This window comes from Scaptodrosophila lebanonensis, unplaced genomic scaffold (genome assembly GCF_003285725.1).
Source record: "Scaptodrosophila lebanonensis strain 11010-0011.00,11010-0021.00 unplaced genomic scaffold, SlebRS2 tig00000072-arrow-pilon, whole genome shotgun sequence".
Classification (NCBI taxonomy): Eukaryota; Metazoa; Arthropoda; class Insecta; order Diptera; family Drosophilidae; genus Scaptodrosophila; species Scaptodrosophila lebanonensis.
In genome coordinates, this window is record NW_022060558.1 from 2,132,932 (window position 1) to 2,152,766 (window position 19,835).

The following is a 19,835-nucleotide window of genomic DNA, read 5'->3' on the forward strand; positions in this document are numbered from 1 at the left end:
TAGCTTAAGATACAAAACTATTCATCTTCTTTGCATTCAAGTATTTTAAAATGAAATCTGCCTTAAAGAAACTGTATTTCGCATAAGCATGTAGAAACATGATATATATTGTTAGTAAGGTTAAAGTTCTGTGGTTCTGCACATCTGTTGCCGCTTCAATTGCTTCATTATAAGCCATCCGCACTTACACAAATGTATCCTCCATGATTAGGCAGCCGCAATCCAAATGCAGAACGCCTTGCAAATCAATTAAATCATAGGCCATGCCTTAATGTTTCTAAGCGAACAAAGCTCCTTCCGACCCATCCCGTACTGGCCAGCAGCGTCTGACTCCTTGTTTGTTCTCCCGCCAGTCTGTACATTGTTACTTCACTAATAATACGTGAGCTTGGCGCGCCTATTACCCAGCACTTAACCAGGGGTTTCCCCTGCTCCACTCCCAGCGTACGTAGCAGTACACCTGGGTTGATTTATTGCCATTAAAAGGTATTCGACCAGCCACTGTTAAATACATGGCGAGCTCATTATGCATGCCAAAGGGCGTTTGCCAAATGCAAATGCACAAAAGTGCCGGGAAGGGAGGCAGAAGAGCAGCTGGGCATGCAAACAGACAATCAGCCCGTTCGTTCATTAATGGCTGCACACTTACCCACGTACATTAGGCGCTGGTGTTGTTGTTGATATTGCTGTTGCTGTTGCTGCATGCTGCTGCATTAGAATGCAAATTGATTTGATGCGTTGTCAATTAAAATGTGCAATTAATTTCATTTGGTTTGGGTGGCAAACGTTATCAACTAATTGGAGCGTGAAGGGGTTTCAAGAGGCTTTGCTAAGAGCAGGGATGAGAGACGAAGAACAATCTACTAATGAGAGCTCAGTTAGCCAATTGTGTTTGTGGTCATCAATATGTTGACTGCTGCCATGAATGCTCGCTGGCATAACTCAGCAAGAATAGAAATATTCCATTTTCCATTTCTATTTCATACCCGAAAGTTTTCTGTAGACAGATTTAAATAACTTTATCATTGTCAGTATTTAACTATCGAGCTTAACATCGGAATCTGCTTTACTTCTTAAAGATAAAACAAGAGAAAATGCTACAGGAGAGCAAGACTGACAGGGAAATACGCTTTACCCAAAAAACTTCGATGACATTTTTTTTCTATGTTTAATAGAAGCATCGAATCCGTGTATACAGGCTTAGCACCTTAACAATACAACAAATATAAATATCCTAACCTCGAGCACTTCCGCGTGAATATTAATAAGTAAGTGGTGGCTTATGCTTATCTAATAGTTTTGAAAGGTCTGGCAGCAATTAGTCCTCTTGCAAGCAAACTGCGGTGCCTCAGTAGCCTGTCACTATATCTACTTGTGGGCATTCCAATCTGTCGATGACATTTAAAACAATTATAGAACTATGTAGAATTAATTACGAGTGCAAAACCTTTTTTAGGAAGATATGTACATACATATTTTATGGGTTCTTCCACCGTTTAATATACTTTAAATAACGCATATACACTTCAAGTACAGGGTATAACAAATATCAAATGAACAATAAAAATGAAATTCTAAAATACGATTAGTGCAAACGAGTAATGGAACTAAATGAACTTTATTTTACCATCTCAAATTAAAAAGCAATACTTTATTGTTTTACTACTAATAATAGCTTTTCAATAACATACAAGTATTAGTATTGGATATTAATAATTGAAAATGTCGGTACGAAAATCTAGCAATGGACATAAAGCAGGACTGGCTAGAGGAGTCACAACAGCACAAATTATTTTACGGAGGAGACAAAAGCTTTTTTTTGCAAACAGTGCCGAAAGAGTATATACTTTGAGAGGGTGAGCAAAAATGGATACATTATATGTGTGTATTTACAATTGCTGTTATGGATGCAAATGCTATTCTGGAAAGAAAATAACCTACGGGGATTCTTTTTCTGTTAAGTAACTAATTAATAACTCAACAAAAGTCAAACAAAACATCAATGAAGAGTCGTGCGCTTAGTAAACGAAAATAAATATGAGGCTACCTCCATCGCTGCACCCACCACAAAAAAAAAAAAAAAACCTTCCCCTATGCTTTAATTTTAACATACGAGTCTTTATATTGTTTGCTTTAAAGTTTTCTATGTAAGTCCTTATGCTCTTTTAGTTGATGTATCAGCTATGTGCAGAGATCTAATGCCATCCGGACCTCACCCTGAGTATACGCAATTAGTTGCGCAAATGTTGATTGCCGCATATAAAGCCAATATGCCTACAGTTCATTTTAAAATTGCTAAGACGCACCAGCACCACTCAAAATTAGTTCAAGGATTAGTGCAATTAAAGCAAAACTAACGTGCCGTCCGGATTTTGAGAAGCAGCCCTTTTTGCAGCTCATGGCACTTTTGTTGACTTGAGCGCTGATTGTCGGCACCTGGGTGTCAGAGGAGGCAGAGCAACGAGGATGGGGCAGCTATGGCAGTCGGCATGTCGCAATTTCCCAATTAGCTACTCATTGAGATAAATTTCTTATGCAAATGACGCCAAGGCCAAGCAGCGCAACGGCAATGTTGCCGTTGAATCGACAAGCGGCTGAGAAGTGGGGGACGCTGAAGTGGCTTGAGACCCCAGGAACTGGGGATTGGGACTGTAAGTGAAAGCAACCTGTAACGTAAGCTTCCAAGGCTTCTTGTTGTTGTCTGCCTCAGTGTAACTGAATGACATTGAGTGACTTGACTTGTCTTGACTCTACATTCTTCGCCTCACTCTCTAATTGGCTGCTGACATTTTGCTGCGTCGAAATGTAGCATAAAACAAAACAAATTTGACATAATTAAAATACAGCTCAGCAACAATAGCAGAAGGAACAACATCAGCAAAAACACGACTGCAAATTAAAGACGTCAGCACGCGCCGCGCTTTAAATCAAATCCAAAGAATTATTTTTGCTAATTTCTTTTCCAGTGCTCCAGTGAAGCAAAATCGAAGCTACATTTTTTAGCACTATTCCAGTGAACATAGTATTACCGTTAAGAGCAACAACACAAATAATGTAGTTCATTGAACGCACGGTTCACACCTAAGTGAGACTTAACAGTGCATTGACTTGTAAATCAATAAGTTCTTAGCACTGCATGGCGTTGAGTCGACCCTGCTAATTAAAAACTCATGTTTTAGAGCGGCACTAGCAAATAATTGGAAGCAGTTCCTATTTGTTCAACTGAACTAATAGAAAAGTTATCAGACTAGGGCATAAGTAAGAGTTTGTTATTATTTTTTTACAATGAACGTAGAGTGGAGAATGTAAGAAGGTTGAAAGACCAATGCAAGAAATCAATGAAATCGAGTTTTATTATACATAATAAAATTATATATTTATAAAATTACATAATTATTAATAACATTATAATATAATTATATTATATAATAAAATTATATATTAATATTATGTTTACCAAGCAAGCTGATGTTTCTATTTCGCTTTTATAACCTATATATGTATAATATTTATATTATTGTGTATATATTTATATTATACATATATAGCTTAAAACATAAAAACATGGTACCACATAATTCAACATATTTCCGTTAATAACTTACTCAACGCAAATAAATTACGCTATTTCAATAAATTGCAAATATTTTTGTAAAAAATATTAAGTTCCATTTATTATAAATAGTGTTTGTAATCAAATTGGTTAAATACAAATATCTTTTAAAAATTATGTTTAAAATACATGAAGACCTGATCTCTCTGACCATTTTACAAAAATCTATAAATTATAATATTAATTATATACAAAATTACCTTTTACCCTTTGGGTACGGGTTATACAAAATTTATTCCGAAATATTTAATTGTTATTTATTATTGCACTTGAGATTTTGGGTTTTCAAATACATATTATCTTGGTTAGCTAAATAAGATTTTATATATGCAAGGAGTGAAACCCATATACTTATTGGTTTCCTGGTCGGTTGATCTCCTAATATATTGGCTTCTCTTCGTTTTTACAAATTTCAGCACATCCACAATTATTATCATCATATAGATTGTGTTGGAAGTCTACATAAGTCCATTATTTTGCTTTATTCTATTTTCTTCCACTTACATCCCATTTGCCACATTTCACAGTTTTAGCCCAACACTTAAAGCCCCCAAATCCACATGCAATCTTCCACAACTTTATACTCACACAACAAATGCTGGAACATACACAGCTGCACGTTTTGCCACAATTATCGCTCACCGCACACACATGTAGAGAAGTAGAAACAAAACAAAAATACAAAAAAGAAATAACATAAATTTAAATTTAAGCAAATTTTCTGCTGCTTTCGGTTTACCATTTCCTTTGTTTTGGTTTTGTTGTGTGACATTTTTGCTAATTTTTACCAAGTTGAACTGTAAACAATGTCAACATAGAAACCAAATGAAAACAAATGCAGCAAACAACCCAACTGTGGTCGCGTGGGGCGTGTAGAGTGGCTCTAGAGGTGGCTAAATCGTGCGCCAGGGGGCGGGGCACACTAACGAACAGCAGTCACAGTCATTGCAGCAATGGCTAAAATTTTCGTAGCATGCAAACATTTGTCAAATGTAAATTAGCAAAAGGGGGAGGTGGTGTTGAATCTATGCATGTGTGTATGAAAGTACATACGAATGTGTACAATATATGTTTGAGTATGTGTGTGGGTCGGCTGCTGCTGCTGCTGCTGCTACTACTGCGGCTGTGGTTTTTTCTTTTGCAACTGCAACACAAGTACAAATCGCATAAAATCACACTTAATGCCCGCAGGCAACAGCATGTATGTAAAAAGCTCAGCGAGGCGTGAATGTCGGCGGCAAACTAGCGTCTACATGAGTACACATCCACACAAAAAGACACACACAGTTGCGTTCATGTAATGCTGCCATGTTGCAGTTGAACGCAAATACGGAAGTATTAACATGCCCCGTACCGCACCACTTCGCTATTGTTCCCAATTATCACACATACGCACCGTTGACAAAAGGCAGCGTTTAATTTTTGTGTTTCAAGTTTTTGCAATAACATTTTGGCCCACTCCTTCCCCTTCTTCCCCTCCTAATCCACCAAAACCTCTTTCTTACAATTCCGCAGTCCTGCATCAGTGCCGAAAATGTTCGCTCGCGAGTACAACTCAAACTTTAATAAGCGTCATTGGGAAGCTGCGTAAGCGTATGTGTGCGAGTTGAATTCCAAAATTTTCCATTCGCTTATGTGTTTGTGTACGGCATGTGAGCAAAGTTTAAGGATGGTGCATCGCCTGCCAGTATACACTCGACTTCGCATCCCCCTAACGTAACTGTATACGCCCTAACATTATGTGTTTCAATCAAATTGAATTCCGCGGAAATCATCACATAAATTAAGAGGCGATAATTAAATATGTGTGTCAGTGGAATTCCGGGAAATATTCGTAAGCATTGCTAAAAAAATTAAAAATTTATCTCTATCTTAATGACAAATTTAGAATTGTGTTCTTTAAGTAAATCTAAAATGTGCTTCATTTATGTACATCGCCGTTTTATCGACAGAGACATTTAGCACCTTTAATGCGGTTTTAAATGATACAAAACGAGTTAACGACACTCAATTGGGTGTTAATTGTACAATTAAACACTACTGACCCACCAAGTGACCAAAGCGAGATGGAAAATAGGACAGCCCACGAGTATCGAAAAGAGTTCGCCATATCATCAGTCCGACACTGACAGCTAGTGGTCCCAACAACATAACGAGTGTACAAAAAAGTAGCCCGCCACTCTCTAATGGTAATTATCTGCATCATACATTTGTGTTCAATTGCGCTTGAGGCATTGAAAATGGAAGCGTTTTAATTGTGAAAGAGACGCAGTGCAGCGCAGTTGGGCAGCAGTGGAGACCAGTAGACAGCGACAGACAGAAAGTTTGAAGAGCGCGTTGAAAATACTTGTACAACGAAAATTGCATTAATTTAACGCATGATTGGTAAAGCGACGCGTTATAGCCAACAAGATACCAATGGAGGACGATGTGGCCAAAGTGCTAAAGTGAAATTATGCAAATTGGTGTGAGAGTAAAATGTAATAAAATAAAGGAGAGGGAAGCGAAAAGGGCATCAAGGCATCATTTACTTGGTATATATCCATTCAGTTTGTATTAGCTTCAAGATTCATGTTATTCCATTTTACTGTGTGAGTATATCTTGTAAAAAATATAGAAAGAACGTTTAAAGCTTTTTCTACAAATTAAGTCCCATTAAAAAGAACCTACGTACACTAGTTGACAGTTAAAAAAAAAATTAATATTTAATTTGGTTGAGTGCAAAAAAAAGCTGCAGCTGCCTTCAAGAAAAAATAATACCAATATTCACAATTCATAAGCTTGTGAATAAAATTGAAAGTTATTATTAAATGTATAAAAAGAATTAGAGCGTTGCACTCAATCGTAATAAAAATGCATTAAGAAAACCCAATAATTCGATATACAAATTTTTTTATTTAAATCAACAAGTGGATCAGTCGATTTATTCAATAACAATATATAAGTATTAACATTTTATATATATATTAAGATTTAAAATTAAAAATTCAAATATGATTAATATAGCATAGTCTCTAAGAAAGCCTACGAAAAAGCTGTACAATAACGTGTATAAATGCCCCCGACACGTTGGGGGAATTTTATTTGCCAGTTGGCTCCATTTACAGAATATTATTGACATAGTATGTTGCAATTTTATTAATCCTGTCGTATGTAGTTCTTGTACACCTATATAATTTCTTTATAACACAACTTATTCTCGTGAGCGAAATTTGAATTTTATCCGAAGCTAAATCCTTCCATGTATAAGTTGTATAAGAAGAACAGATATGTTCAAATTTCTCAATTTCTCCTTTTAATTTTAAAACAACCATCTGAATGCACAGAAAATTATTAGTTTGTTTATTTCGGATAAATATATAAGAATAGGAAGTAAGTAGAACAGATATATTAATAGTTCTCAATTTATATTTTTAATTCTAAAGCACCCTTCTGAGTGGCCAGAAAATATTATATAAGTATAAGTAGTATGAAAAGTAGTATAAGTATACCAAGTATGAAAATATCTTAATTTCTCTTTTTAATTTTAAAACACAGAAAAGTATTAGTTTGTTTATCCGAAGCTATAGCCTCTTATATATAAGTAGTATAAGTAGAACAGATTAAAATTTCTTAATTTCTCTTTTTAATTTTAAAGCAACCATCTGAGTGCAGAGAAAATATTAGTTGGAAGGAACGCGCGCTGCGCAATTACTCAATTATAGAAGTGCCTTTTGCCCATTTCAAAAACAGCAATAAAGCGACACAAGGCCAAAATGGCAAAAACAATCAAAGTAATTGGTTGCGTAATGGCAGTCGTGACACTAGGACTACTGTTCCTGGGGCCTCAACTGCTGCAGCTGCCGAGGGGCAAGCCAAGTGACATTCACATTAATGTGACGCATGAATTAAATAAATTGACGTTGCCGCCTGCAACAAATTTGAACAGTTTTCAGCAACAACAAGAAGAGAAAGAACATGAATTGCTGGTGCGACTGCATCGCCACAAACGCTATCTACTCTTTCCCGAGGGCAGCTCATTTCAACTGGTCTTCGACTTAATCATACCCATCGTGGACTACACGAATTTCGCCATCATGGGCATCACATGCGCCGTGGCCTGGGAGTTGCCCAGTAAGCCGGCCAGCGAACTGATTGAAAATGTGCGCACACGTCTGAACGACGGGACTCTGGGCGTAGTGCGACGCAATGACAGTGTGGCGGCTCCGCCAAAGGATGCCTACTATCGACCGCCTGCTAATTGGCATGCGTTGCACGCGCAGTCAAATCAACAGACAAAGGCGACGCCATCTCCGCCCCCGCCACCAAAGTCCCCTCCATTGCCCACTGGCCACCACTATACAAATGGTTGGCGCGACGCTGCCACTTCCGCTTATGCAAATGCAAATGCACAGCGGCCATGGCAAACGGAGGCTGGTGCCACCGACATTGGCATGGGCCCGGCTAATTGGCATGCGCGACAGCCTGCGGGAAGCTGGCATTGGCAGCAGCCTGGCCAGTGGTCAAGCGGCGCATCGCAGCTCCCCTATAAAAGCAACAGCAACAGCAACAACTACGATAAAAAATACAACAATGGCAAGAACAATTGGTGGGAGCGCAATAAAGCGCGTATCGAAGAAAATTGGCGTGATAAGCAACGCCTGTGGAGCACCTATGAACCATCGTCGCGGTAAGTTTCTGCTCCTTTAAGTCTTTATTAAACAGCAAACTTTATACAAAATTACTTATTAAATATATAAATATATATATACGTGTACATATGTATGTATGCTGCAGCTATGCATTTCAATCTGAACAAAAATAATAAACAATTTCGTAACAGACAAAAAGTTTCGTGCTAAGTAAAATTATTTTTATACGATGTACCCAAAGGGTAAAAGGGTATATTAGTTTTGTGCGAGTGTACATGGAGCACACAGAAGGAGGCGTGGCAGACCCCAGAAAGTATATATATTCTTGATCAGAATCGCAAGCCGAGTCGATATAGCCAGGTCCGTCTGTCCGTCTGTTGTCCGGTATAATTATAAGAGCTAGAATAAATGTAAATGAATGTATGGAATATTTTATATTTAATTTAATTAATTAATTAAATTTATTAAATTATTTAATAAATTTTTTTTGTGGGTTGGTACAGGGTATTTAAGAGATTAGCCGGCTCGACTTAAGCATTCCTCTTTTGTTTAGTCATATGCCTTGCCAAAATGCATTCTAAGTACTTTGTATATTGTATTTTGAATCTGATCATCCTGACTAGACGAATCGATATACAAGTATGTGGACCTGCCGGTCTACGGGTACACGAATTTTAATCATATCAGGTAAGGTCGCTAAACTTGGTGTGTAGACTTTTCCCATACTTATGAAGCGCAAGTTTATGAGAAACCACGGCCAAACATATAGCCTCATTAAATAGAGATTGTGGTAAAAATAACTTCATACTAAGTTTGGTTATTGTAAGCTTTTCTTATATTTCCCAGATCCTCTCTTGCGCTAAACATTACCCTTTTAGATCTAACTTGTAAAACGTGTAATACTTATATCATTTAGAAACTCTAACTTTTAAATTCTGTGAGTAGCTACAAATCGTAAAAATAGGAAAACTGTGAAAAGTTCGACCAAGTTAAAGGCTGAAGCTGCATGTTGCTTAGAGGGGAACATACTTGTAAATTAAATGTCATTAATAGATTACATTATTAATTATTCACAGCAATAATTATTACACCCCTGGACGTACTGGACGTCAAAGAAAACTGCTGCAAGCTCCTCCTACTCATCGCGTTTATCCTGTGTTTGGCAAACGAAGAAGACGACGCCGGAGCTTGGATACAGATGCTGCTTTCGATCGCATTCATTTAAAGATGCATTTGACCTCGCGGGAAATGCTTTTCCGAAAGATTGAAAGGTTATATACGGCGTAAGTGCTTCTGAAGCATAATTATAAGCCAACATTGGGCTTTATCATCAGAATCTCGTTTCAGTCAAAAACTAAATGGCACTGCCTGCGTGCTTCGTGCACTTTGCGAATCGAGAGAAAGGCTTAAGGGGACAGCGCAACCACAAAGTTTTATAATGGAGTTACTATCTGCAATATTTCAGTTGCCAACGCGTGCTAACAATAATACTGATGGGACGGAAAAGTACATTTCATTGCATTACCTGGAGACCCACGCGCAAGGTGGAGACTGTGCACAATTGTACAGTGATTGCAGTCACACCTTCTGGTTGGATTAAAAAATGACGCTATACTACTGTAGGGCATGGGTTGTCGAGGGCCTTACTCCGATTAAATTATACACTCACTTTAGTTTTCTCAATTATTTTATTGTATAATTAACATTAGGTATGTAGGTCTGTTAGATTATTTATTATTTAACATTTATTTAATTCATCGTTTGATTTTAGCACGAGCACACTCAATACCTCTTTCTGCCTCAACAACTCAGGCCCGACTCACTGATCTGATGCTACTTATGCTGTACTTCGTTTTCTTTCATTTCCTTCTCTTCCCTTTTGCATATGCCAACTGTCATTTCCTAACCAGAGCTGCAGTATGGCAGGGCTACTGTGTTATATTCTACCACTCCTACATTCGGCCATCCGACAAGACATTCGTCCCGAATGATGGACACCATCTTTTCATAAATTCTGCAACAGTGTTTGTTGTATTTGGTCCCTCATCTTCTCCTATCTTTTCCACTACATAGCGCCCATGTCGTAACTTTCGAACTACCTTGTAGGGCCCTAGAAATTTCCTTTTTAATTTAAGTCCTGGTCCAAACTGTGTACGTTTTATTGCTACCATGTCGTCGACTTCATACTCATTCTCAGTTTTCCTAGATTTATTATATGACTGTCGATTTTCTTCCTGAATATGTGCAATATTTTCTTTTACAGCTTTACGAATTTCATCTTTTTCGGTTTGCAATTCATTGAGGAGTTCGTCCTCCAGCAACACCTTGAGTTCGGGATCGTTTTTTGTTCTCATATTTATGCCTGTTAATATTTTAAAAGGAGACACTTTAGTACTTCTTGGAGGAGATGTGTTAATAAACTGCTGGACTCTATTGACGTTTTTGTACCAGACTTGTGGATTTTCAGCACATAGCTTACTCAACATAGTAATGACAATTCTATTGATTCTTTCTACCTGTCCATTACCTCGTGGTACACCTGTGGCTATTAATAAATGCTGAATATTTTCTGATTCACAATATTCTTTGAAAACGTTTGAAGTAAAAGCTGTGCCTCTGTCTGTGATCATTCGCATTGGATTACCGAATACTGCTGATTGCTTTTGCAGTTTATCTACAACTTCTTCTGCACCAGTACTTTTTGTTGGGTATAGCCAAACAAACTTGGAAAATGCATCTACAACCACTAATATATGGTTATACTGTTTCTTTGTTGTGTCCATTGGACCAATGTGATCGATGTGAAAAGTCTTCAAAGGCTCATCTGATTTATCGATTGCATTGAGGAAACCTTCTTTCTTGCTATGTTTTTGCTCACCTACGATGCACTCTACGCATGATTTTATAATCGCTTCAACCTTTTTTGCTAAATCTGGTATATAATACTGTTTTTGGATAAGTTCACTGGTCTTTTTAACACCGTAGTGTCCCTGGCGGTGTGCCATTGTAATAATTTCGTGTTCCATCTTTGAGGGTATAACTATTAATTCTCTCACTAAATCCTTGTACAATACTTCGTGTTTAATGTAATAATCTTTATAAATTCCTGTTTCCAATGCCTTAAAAATAGCATTTATCCATTCGTCTTGACATTGTGCCTGTTTAATGCGGTGTCTTAAAGAATCTTGAATCAACAAACAGTGTACTCTGCTCAAAGCATCAACATGCTTCATTTTCGTTCCTGCTCTGTGTTCAATTATATATTCAAAATCCTGAAGAAAAATCGCCCACCTTGCTACTCTTAAAGGAACATCCTGTTTTTTAATGGTCATAGCAAAAGCGTTGCAGTCCGTCACTATTTTAATTTTTCGTCCTAGCAAATAAATTCTCCATTTTTTCAAAGCCTGGATTATCGCGAGAACTTCTAATTCGTAAGACGAGTACTTCTCTTCGGCTGCGGTAGTTTTACGACTCATATACTCGACTGGGTGATAAAGTTGGTCTACGGAATCTTTTTGCATTAGTACAGAACCATATCCATACATACTCGCGTCGCAATGCACTTCGGTACTAATCTTTGGATCAAATAAACGTAGAATTGGTGAATTAGTCAAACGTAATTTAAGCTCCTGAAACGATGCTAATTCTTCTGCTTCCATCCTAAAAGTCACATTGTTTTTCATTAGATTGGTCAAAGGTCTGGCCACTATGGCAAAATCTTGTACAAATTTGCGAAAATAAGAGGTTAAACCTAAAAAACGTTGAACTGCCTTTTTGTCTCGAGGAACTGGAAAATTGTTAACTGCTGAAGTTTTCTCTTTTGATGGAGTTATCGAACCGTTTTCGATTATATACCCTAGGAACGTTACTCTTCGTTTTAAGAACTGACATTTTTCCCATTTAATCCTAAGGCCTGAAACTTCTGCCAAACTCAACACGTCCTTTAACTTTTTTAAACCTTCTTGTTCGTCTTTTGAAGGAATGATTATATCGTCCATATACAAAATAACTGTTCCTTTGTCTATTAGTGGTCTCAATACTGCAAATATATACCTCATGAATACAGCAGGGGAGTTTGAAATACCAAAAGGAACAAAACAAAACTCGTATTGCCCTTTTTGCGTGACGAAAGCTGTATATTTTCGGGAATTTTCATTAATAGGAACGTGGAAAAATCCATTTCTAAGATCTAATGTTGTGAACATATTCCCTTTCTGAAGCTTGCAAAGAACATCGTCGATTGTTGCCATCGGAAAATTATCTCTGACGATTTTTGAATTGAGCTTTCTATAGTCACAGCATAATCTCTTGGTACCATCTTTTTTTGACACAAGTACAATAGGAGAAGCAAATTCGGAAAAACTTTGACGAATTATTCCTTCTTTGAGCCAATCCTCAACCTGCTTGTCCACCTTTTCCTGCTCTTCAATTGACAATCGCCTAGGCCTCTGATAAATTGGTGCTTCGTCTGTTAATATAATGCTCATCTCTACTGGACTACTCTCTGGCTTTCTATACTTGTAACTATCAATCATGCTTTCTACTTCAGTTTTAATTTCGCTCTTTAGATGGAAAAAGTCAAGCTTACTCGACTCTTTAGCAACTTCCATTGTTAGTAGTTGGCTAAATGTATTTTTTAACTCCGGTATTTTATCTTCTTCTTTGTTTTTACTTTCCTGATATTTTGTTGCTTCATTTAAAACATTTTCTCTGGCTTGGCAACTAATGCCTTTAGCTGTAAGGGTCACGTTGACGAACTCTAAGACATCGCTTCCAATGACACCGTCGTATAAAGTATCTTCATTTCGAACTACATGAAAACTAATCGCTATTGGATTAGAATCCAATTGTGTATGTACTCTAAAAGAACCCAATGTATAAATTTTTTTGCCTCCTATACCTATAAGTTCTTTTATGTCTCGGTTTAGAGTAACTGGATGTATCGCTTTGTAACTTTTCTCGCTGATGGTGCATATATCACTGCCTGAATCGAACAGAGCTGACAAGACATGTTTACCTATCTGGACATTTATGAAAACTCTATTAAAAACGCTTTGCGATAGCTGCTGCAAGTTTGATTTATCTTTCTTTACCAATGCATGTTCATTTTTCACCTCGCATTGATTAGCCTTGTGCCCAAACTCATTGCATTTAAAACATTTTATATTTGGTTCTCTGCAGTTTTTGGCTAGGTGGTTTTTCCCTCCGCACTTAAAACAACGAATATCCTCTTTAAACTTCTTTTGTTCATTTGTTTCAAACTTTGTTTTCGGTTTCCATTCTCTACCTGATGCTATTTTCTCATAAATTCTTAGCTTGTCGCGTAACTCTTTTACTGTAATTGCCTGGTATAAAATACTTTTATTTACTTTTGAATCTGGAATACCCTCAATGATATATTCAATGATACTCTCCTCATCCAGTTTGGTTTTATTAGCTAAACTCAGCATGCTGTAATAATATTCATTTAAACTCTCATCGGATTTTTTCTTTCTATTTTCCAATAGTTTATGTATTTGCTTTGCCGTAAACTTTGTGCTGAACTCATCTTCTAATGCATTTTTTAGCGTACGCCAATCGTTTAGCACTTCTTTAGAATTTATAAACAGCTTTGCTCCTCCTTGAAGTAATTGCCTGCCATATATAAATTTTTGCAAATCGTTCCACTGTACAGTAAGAGCATTATTTTCAAACTCTCTTAACCAATCGACAACGTCATAGCTTCCGCTACCATCGAAAGTTGTCATAGAGTCTTGAATATCTCTTAATGTGAACGTCATTTTGTTGCTAGATTCAGATCCTCTCTCTTGAACGTCTTGCTGTATATTTTCAATTTGCTCTGAAATACCTGCACCTTCTGCTACACTCTCTTCGTATATTGAACTTGCCTCAGAATCTCCTCCTTTAGAATAATATCTCGATAAAGTTTCCTGCAACTGAACTTTTAGCCCATCTGTTGGCAAACCTAATTCACTTAAAATTTTTTTTAGCTCTGGAACTTTGAGTTGTGCTATCTCGTGGTACAACATAATACACCTTAAATACAAAGTTAGTAAACTTATTCTATTTTACAAAATTCATTGGAATATTTGTGCTTTTATGGTAAACATATATATTCAAAAATCTTCTTTTGCTTGTAATTTGCCAATTTGTTAAATATAATTAGTGTTATATTTACTTGTTTAGCAAACTTGCTCCACTGTTTGCCGTTGTATGATTTTCCACCCTCTTGGCTGCGTCTTGTTGTTTCTTCTTCTGTTCTGTTCTCTTCACCGCCGGTACTCTCTTATTCTGGCAATAAGACACGCCGCTTACTCTTCTCTCTGTTGTTGCTTACTCTGCTCACCGTCGTCGTCGATCTATGTTCACCTCGCCGCCGTCGCTGCTTACTCTGTTGTTGTCGTAGCTCTCTTGCTACGCCGTCGCTGCTTACTCTGCTCGCTGCTGTTGTCGTAGCTCTCTTGCTACGCCGCCGCTGCTTACTCTGGTCGCTGCTGTTGTCGTAGCTCTCTTGCTACGCCGTCGCTGCCTACTCTGCTCGCTGCTGTTGTCGTAGCTCTCTTGCTACGCCGTCGCCGCTTACTCTGCTCGCTGCTTCTTTTTCGGTACAGTCGATCTCTGCTGTGTAACGGTTGATGCCGATATGAACACCTTGTGATCGTTCTGACCTTCGGTTGTTGCACACTTATGATTTTGTTGCCATCTGCTTGTCTCGCTCGCATGCGTCGGTTTTAAACGTGCCACGCTGCTGTCTCACAGGCTGTCTCACTGGCGCCTTGTTGGTTTGAGTTTCTCAAATGTTCGCCGCTTTCTATGCATTTAGGCGTCCAAAAGAAAAATTATGCCTCGTGCACTCCAAAATTGTTTTTTTTTTTTATGTATTCTGTGCAATTTTACGAAACGTCGAAAAACAAACAATTTAATGATTGTTATGATGCCTTTATGGTATTGTTCTTCGGGTTTCACTGCACAAAAAACGGTTGAGCCCCCAAGATTGTAGGGCATGGGTTGTCGAGGGCCTTACTCCGATTAAATTATACACTCACTTTAGTTTTCTCAATTATTTTATTGTATAATTAACATTAGGTATGTAGGTCTGTTAGATTATTTATTATTTAACATTTATTTAATTCATCGTTTGATTTTAGCACGAGCACACTCAATACCTCTTTCTGCCTCAACAACTCAGGCCCGACTCACTGATCTGATGCTACTTATGCTGTACTTCGTTTTCTTTCATTTCCTTCTCTTCCCTTTTGCATATGCCAACTGTCATTTCCTAACCAGGGCTGCAGTATGGCAGGGCTACTGTGTTATATTCTACCACTCCTACACTACTGTTCTATATACTACACTATTAATTGGAATAGAAAACATAGGTTACAGGGCAAATATGTGATCTGATCGAGGTAATCTTTAAACTTGGACATGGCAAAGAGAGTGAAGCAAGTTTATCTCAGTAATACTACTCCGCATCGGGCAGTTTGACTTTTAACCTATCTATAGCATGTATAGTACATATATCAAATATGATGCATTTTATTTTTCTAACCGATGTGTGATATGCGCGATATTCGAGATTATGGCAATGCCCTGGATGTCTTTACAATATAATCTAAGCTAAGATCTTAAAGTTATTTAAGGGCCAGTGGGTTAATAGACAAATATAAATTTATTTATTTAAGGAATAAATGAGTAATATTTTATAAGGCTCTGTTATAAATCAGAGTGTAGAGCATACAAATAGTTTTAAGGGCAGATGAAAAAAGCTTCTCAGTTCATCTCTTCATACGCTTTGTGCAAACTCCCAAATGCATTCTGTGCATTTCTCAGCTCTGTAGCTCAGATTTACAATTTTAATCAACTGTCACGGACATCAGAGTTACCCGCTCTTCCAATTGCACCAATACTTCTGAACTTCATCATGTTGGACTGTCACTGCAAGTTGTTTCGCTCTTCATAATAAGCAGCAAGCGATCGCATTACCAATAATTCCGTTGCATTTCTGCAGTTTATTTTATTATTCGGTATTCCGTTTTGCACGGAACGCATTGGGAAACGTTAGACAAGACACCAAAAGGGAAACACACAAAGTGTGCCACTTTCGAGAAAAGTTCCAAGCGTGCCAAAGTAATTTGAAGCTTTAAATGGAGCAATGAGCTCTCGGAGCCAAAGACAAACTGCTTGACAAAATAAAACAAAACAGAACAGAAGACGCGGCGGAGGCAGACACAGAGTCAGAGAAGGAGAGACAGAGACAAGTGTGAAAACTAACGAAGAAAGAGGAGAAGGCGTTGATAGATATACGAAAAGCGCTGCTGCCAAGTCAAACTTCGGAAAGTTCTCGCAGCCATGGCGACCAACTAGACCGACTGAAGCAATTAACAGACAGCGAGTGTGCGCCGCTTTTGTAGTCCATTTGCCCATCGGCTTGGAAATGTTTTGGCCAGCGAGCGCACAACTTGGTGCCAACAGTTGGCGCATGAACGAAGCGTGAGCCGCAAGTGTTGGAAATGTGCGTCAGGAACAAAACAAGCTACTCTCATGAAAATGCTTGCAATTGTTTGCTGCAGTTACCAATTGTTCTTCTTCTTCCACTGCTTCTCTCGCTAATATGCCCCAGTCAGGCTGAGCCGAAAGCGGACCCTACAGCTGTCATTGGGTTGGGGACAGCGAAACCATCCCTTGACTTACACACAGCACCGGAGGCCTCCAATTTGGAGCAACTCATTGAATCGAAGCTAAATGAGACAGCCAAGCAACACGGACATGTGCACTCACAGGACGTATTGTCCAGGAAACGACGCTATTTGGTATTTCCGGAAGGCAGCTCCTTTCAGATGGGTAAGTCGTGCTACTCGCAGTCTCCATGCAAATGACATGCTTCTCCTAACGCACACAGTGTACGATGAATACGTATGTGTGGTGGACTTCACCAATTATTTGGTGCTGGGAATTACCGTCGCCTTGGCTTGGGAATTACCGAGTAAGCCGCCCAGCGAGCTCCTTGAAGATGTTCGCACAAAGCTCCTTGACGAAGGCAACATAGAAGTTAGTCGCAATGACACGGCGTCAAATATTACTTACGTGGATAACGCCAAGCAGCCACAACAAGGTTCTCCAGGAAGTTACACTGGCTATAGCCCCAATTATATTAACTTTGCGAAGCCCAGTGCAAGCAATGCCTATTACAGCATGGCGCCTGTTTTTCACACACCCATGCATCCTTCTTATAAATACGCGGACAGTTACTACCGCCGACCAACAGTCCCTCCCGGCTGGCGTAGAAAGGATAATCACTACTACTCCTACTACAATCGGGACAGCAGCAGCCGCAATCCATTCGAGAAGTGGACCAAGCCGTTTAATCAAGTGGCTTCACATAAAATAACTCGCTTTCCCTACTGGGCGTTGGCCTCACGGTGAGTGGACAGACAATCGAATAACCTAACGCAGAATATGCAAGTCCTTCGTGTTTAGCCTAAGGGACACGATGCGCAAACATCATTCTTACTACACCGGGATGCCGAGTCAGCAGTACGCATCACCCCCACTCGAAAGACGTCAGGGCGTTGCGCCAGACGGGGGCACGTATATAACCTCAAGGAAACCGTTTACACGCCATCATCGTATTTTTTCGGTGTTTGGAAAACGCAGTATACCGGATCCAGGCAATCCGCACCATCGCCAGCGACGTAGTGGTGTGGCCAGCGAAAGCGAGGCCGAGCTAAGCAGATTGGATCGCATACAAATCAAGTATCATCGCACTAGTCGACAGGCATTATATGAACGCATCGAAAAGTATTTGAATAAGTGAGTTAAATGAACAAGAATCTTAGTTAGCAAAACCAAAACTAGCCAACCAGTTCAACCATTTCGATTATTCAGAGAACTATTATACACTAATCATTCCCCAGAATGTAATCCCTTGGTTCAAATTTCCCCATCTTCTCTCACCCTATAGACGTGGTCAGCACGGTCATCACTGCGTTTTGCGTACACTATGCGAAACTGGTCAAAAGTCCCATGAAAAGGAGCCGGGCACTTTTGTGGGCGAACTCATGCGCGCCGTCTTTACCATTCCCGAAGCATTGGAGGACGAACCGGTCGCCTATCAGAATGCACGCTATGACAAGGCCCATGCCCACAACGGAGATTGTGCCGCTCTCTATCCAGAATGCAAGCAATCCATGTGGGAGGCAAACTTTGTACAATAAAACGAGTTGAATAAATGGGTTCTGCTTTTGTTCTTATTTTAATGACCACTGAAAAGCCAAGCCAGTATATCTACCTTGCATTGCTGACGAAAATGTTGGGCACAGTGTTCGGGATCCATACGCATTGCCTGACTGTATTCATCATCCACGCCCGTTATGGTGGGCATTCTGTATACATCGTTTAGCGTTTTAAACATGCGTTATAGGGTTAATGGAATAACTTACGTGAAGATCAGTCGTATTATGTCCTGCATCATGGAATAGCCCGGTGGCAACAGTAATCGCTTGCTGTCGCACATGGCTCGTAAAATGCAAGTCTTTACATCGAAGCCAAGTCTGGTCGAATAGAAATTTTAAAATTATTGCAAATCAAATCACATCTAATTAACTGAACAGGCAGCAATAAATCAATCTATTTGCAAATTTACTCACAGACGACTGAAACCAGAAAGTTGATCAAACAACTGTCGGCGATCGCGATGCGCATGATAATGCCGCCAATCTCTAAGAGGGGTCAGATCCGCATAGTCATATAATTCATAAGGAGCACTGTGGGGATCATAAAATTCGGCTTTCTCCTCGTTATTGCTCTGTTCCACATCCCTGTACCAACGATTGCCATAGTTCGTCCATTTGGGGGATACTGTTGTCCATTTCGACCACTTGTCTGGTACATCTGACTTCCACGACTGTCCGTGCTGTCCATGCGATGTCCAATTGTCAATGTAATGATCATATTTAGACGAACCTGTTGGCCTTTTTCGCCATTTCATGTTTGCTGCGGGCTGTTCGACTTGTGCATACTTGTATTTCTTATAATGCTCATATTCTGGCCTCCAATACGTATTATTCTGTCCATATTTAGACCACTTCTGCCATTTGTTGGGGTTGGCATAAGTGGGTGGTGATACATCGATCCTGTGTTTGGGTTTTGGGGGAGGTCTTTCATAACCGAGAGGTTTAAATGGAACGAGTTGATATGGTGGCACATGTTGGGCTTTGAAACGCCAGTTTGTGCCCGGTATCCAAACGTAAGATTGAGTCGTAGATATTTTTGGTGCTTCTGTTGTTTTGGTCTTAAAAGCCTTTGGATACAAATCTTCGCGACTCCGTGGCACAGGATAATAAAGCGCCTCTTCCAGTGCCATGTTAACACCTTTGGGAAAGCGCGCTATCACACTTTTGCTAATGGAACCGGTAAATTTCATATTGGCACCCTTTAGGAAAATCAGAAAACGTTTTTGACGCGTAAAAACGCGTTGCACAACGTGATTCAGTTCACTGAATGCATTTTCAGGCTCTGCAAGAGCCGTCAAACAAATGGCGACAAGTTGGAAAAACAGAATTAAAACTCCCCAGCGCATCGTTGGACCC

General features: G+C 39.0%; 3 protein-coding genes across 3 annotated transcripts; 2 read left to right on the forward strand and 1 right to left on the reverse strand.

Moving 5' to 3' along the window:
- Window positions 1–7,368: 7,368 nt before the first annotated feature.
- Window positions 7,369–9,844, forward strand: LOC115625414. Its single transcript, XM_030520453.1, has 4 exons — window positions 7,369–8,079; window positions 8,194–8,282; window positions 9,321–9,527; window positions 9,592–9,844. The coding sequence occupies exons 1-4, from the start codon at window positions 7,369–7,371 to the stop codon at window positions 9,842–9,844; spliced, it is 1,260 nt and encodes a 419-aa protein (XP_030376313.1).
- A 6,837-nt stretch (window positions 9,845–16,681) lies between these two features.
- LOC115625415 lies at window positions 16,682–18,461 on the forward strand. Its single transcript, XM_030520454.1, has 5 exons — window positions 16,682–16,737; window positions 16,868–17,088; window positions 17,147–17,666; window positions 17,725–18,057; window positions 18,209–18,461. Exons 1-5 carry the CDS (start codon window positions 16,682–16,684, stop codon window positions 18,459–18,461), a joined length of 1,383 nt encoding a protein of 460 aa, XP_030376314.1.
- Window positions 18,462–18,499: 38 nt separating this feature from the next.
- LOC115625416 lies at window positions 18,500–19,825 on the reverse strand. The gene is made up of 3 exons (XM_030520456.1): window positions 18,894–19,825; window positions 18,687–18,797; window positions 18,500–18,629 (listed from the first exon to the last, which is right to left on the reverse strand). The coding sequence occupies exons 1-3, from the start codon at window positions 19,823–19,825 to the stop codon at window positions 18,500–18,502; spliced, it is 1,173 nt and encodes a 390-aa protein (XP_030376316.1).
- Between the last annotated feature and the right edge of the window lie 10 nt (window positions 19,826–19,835).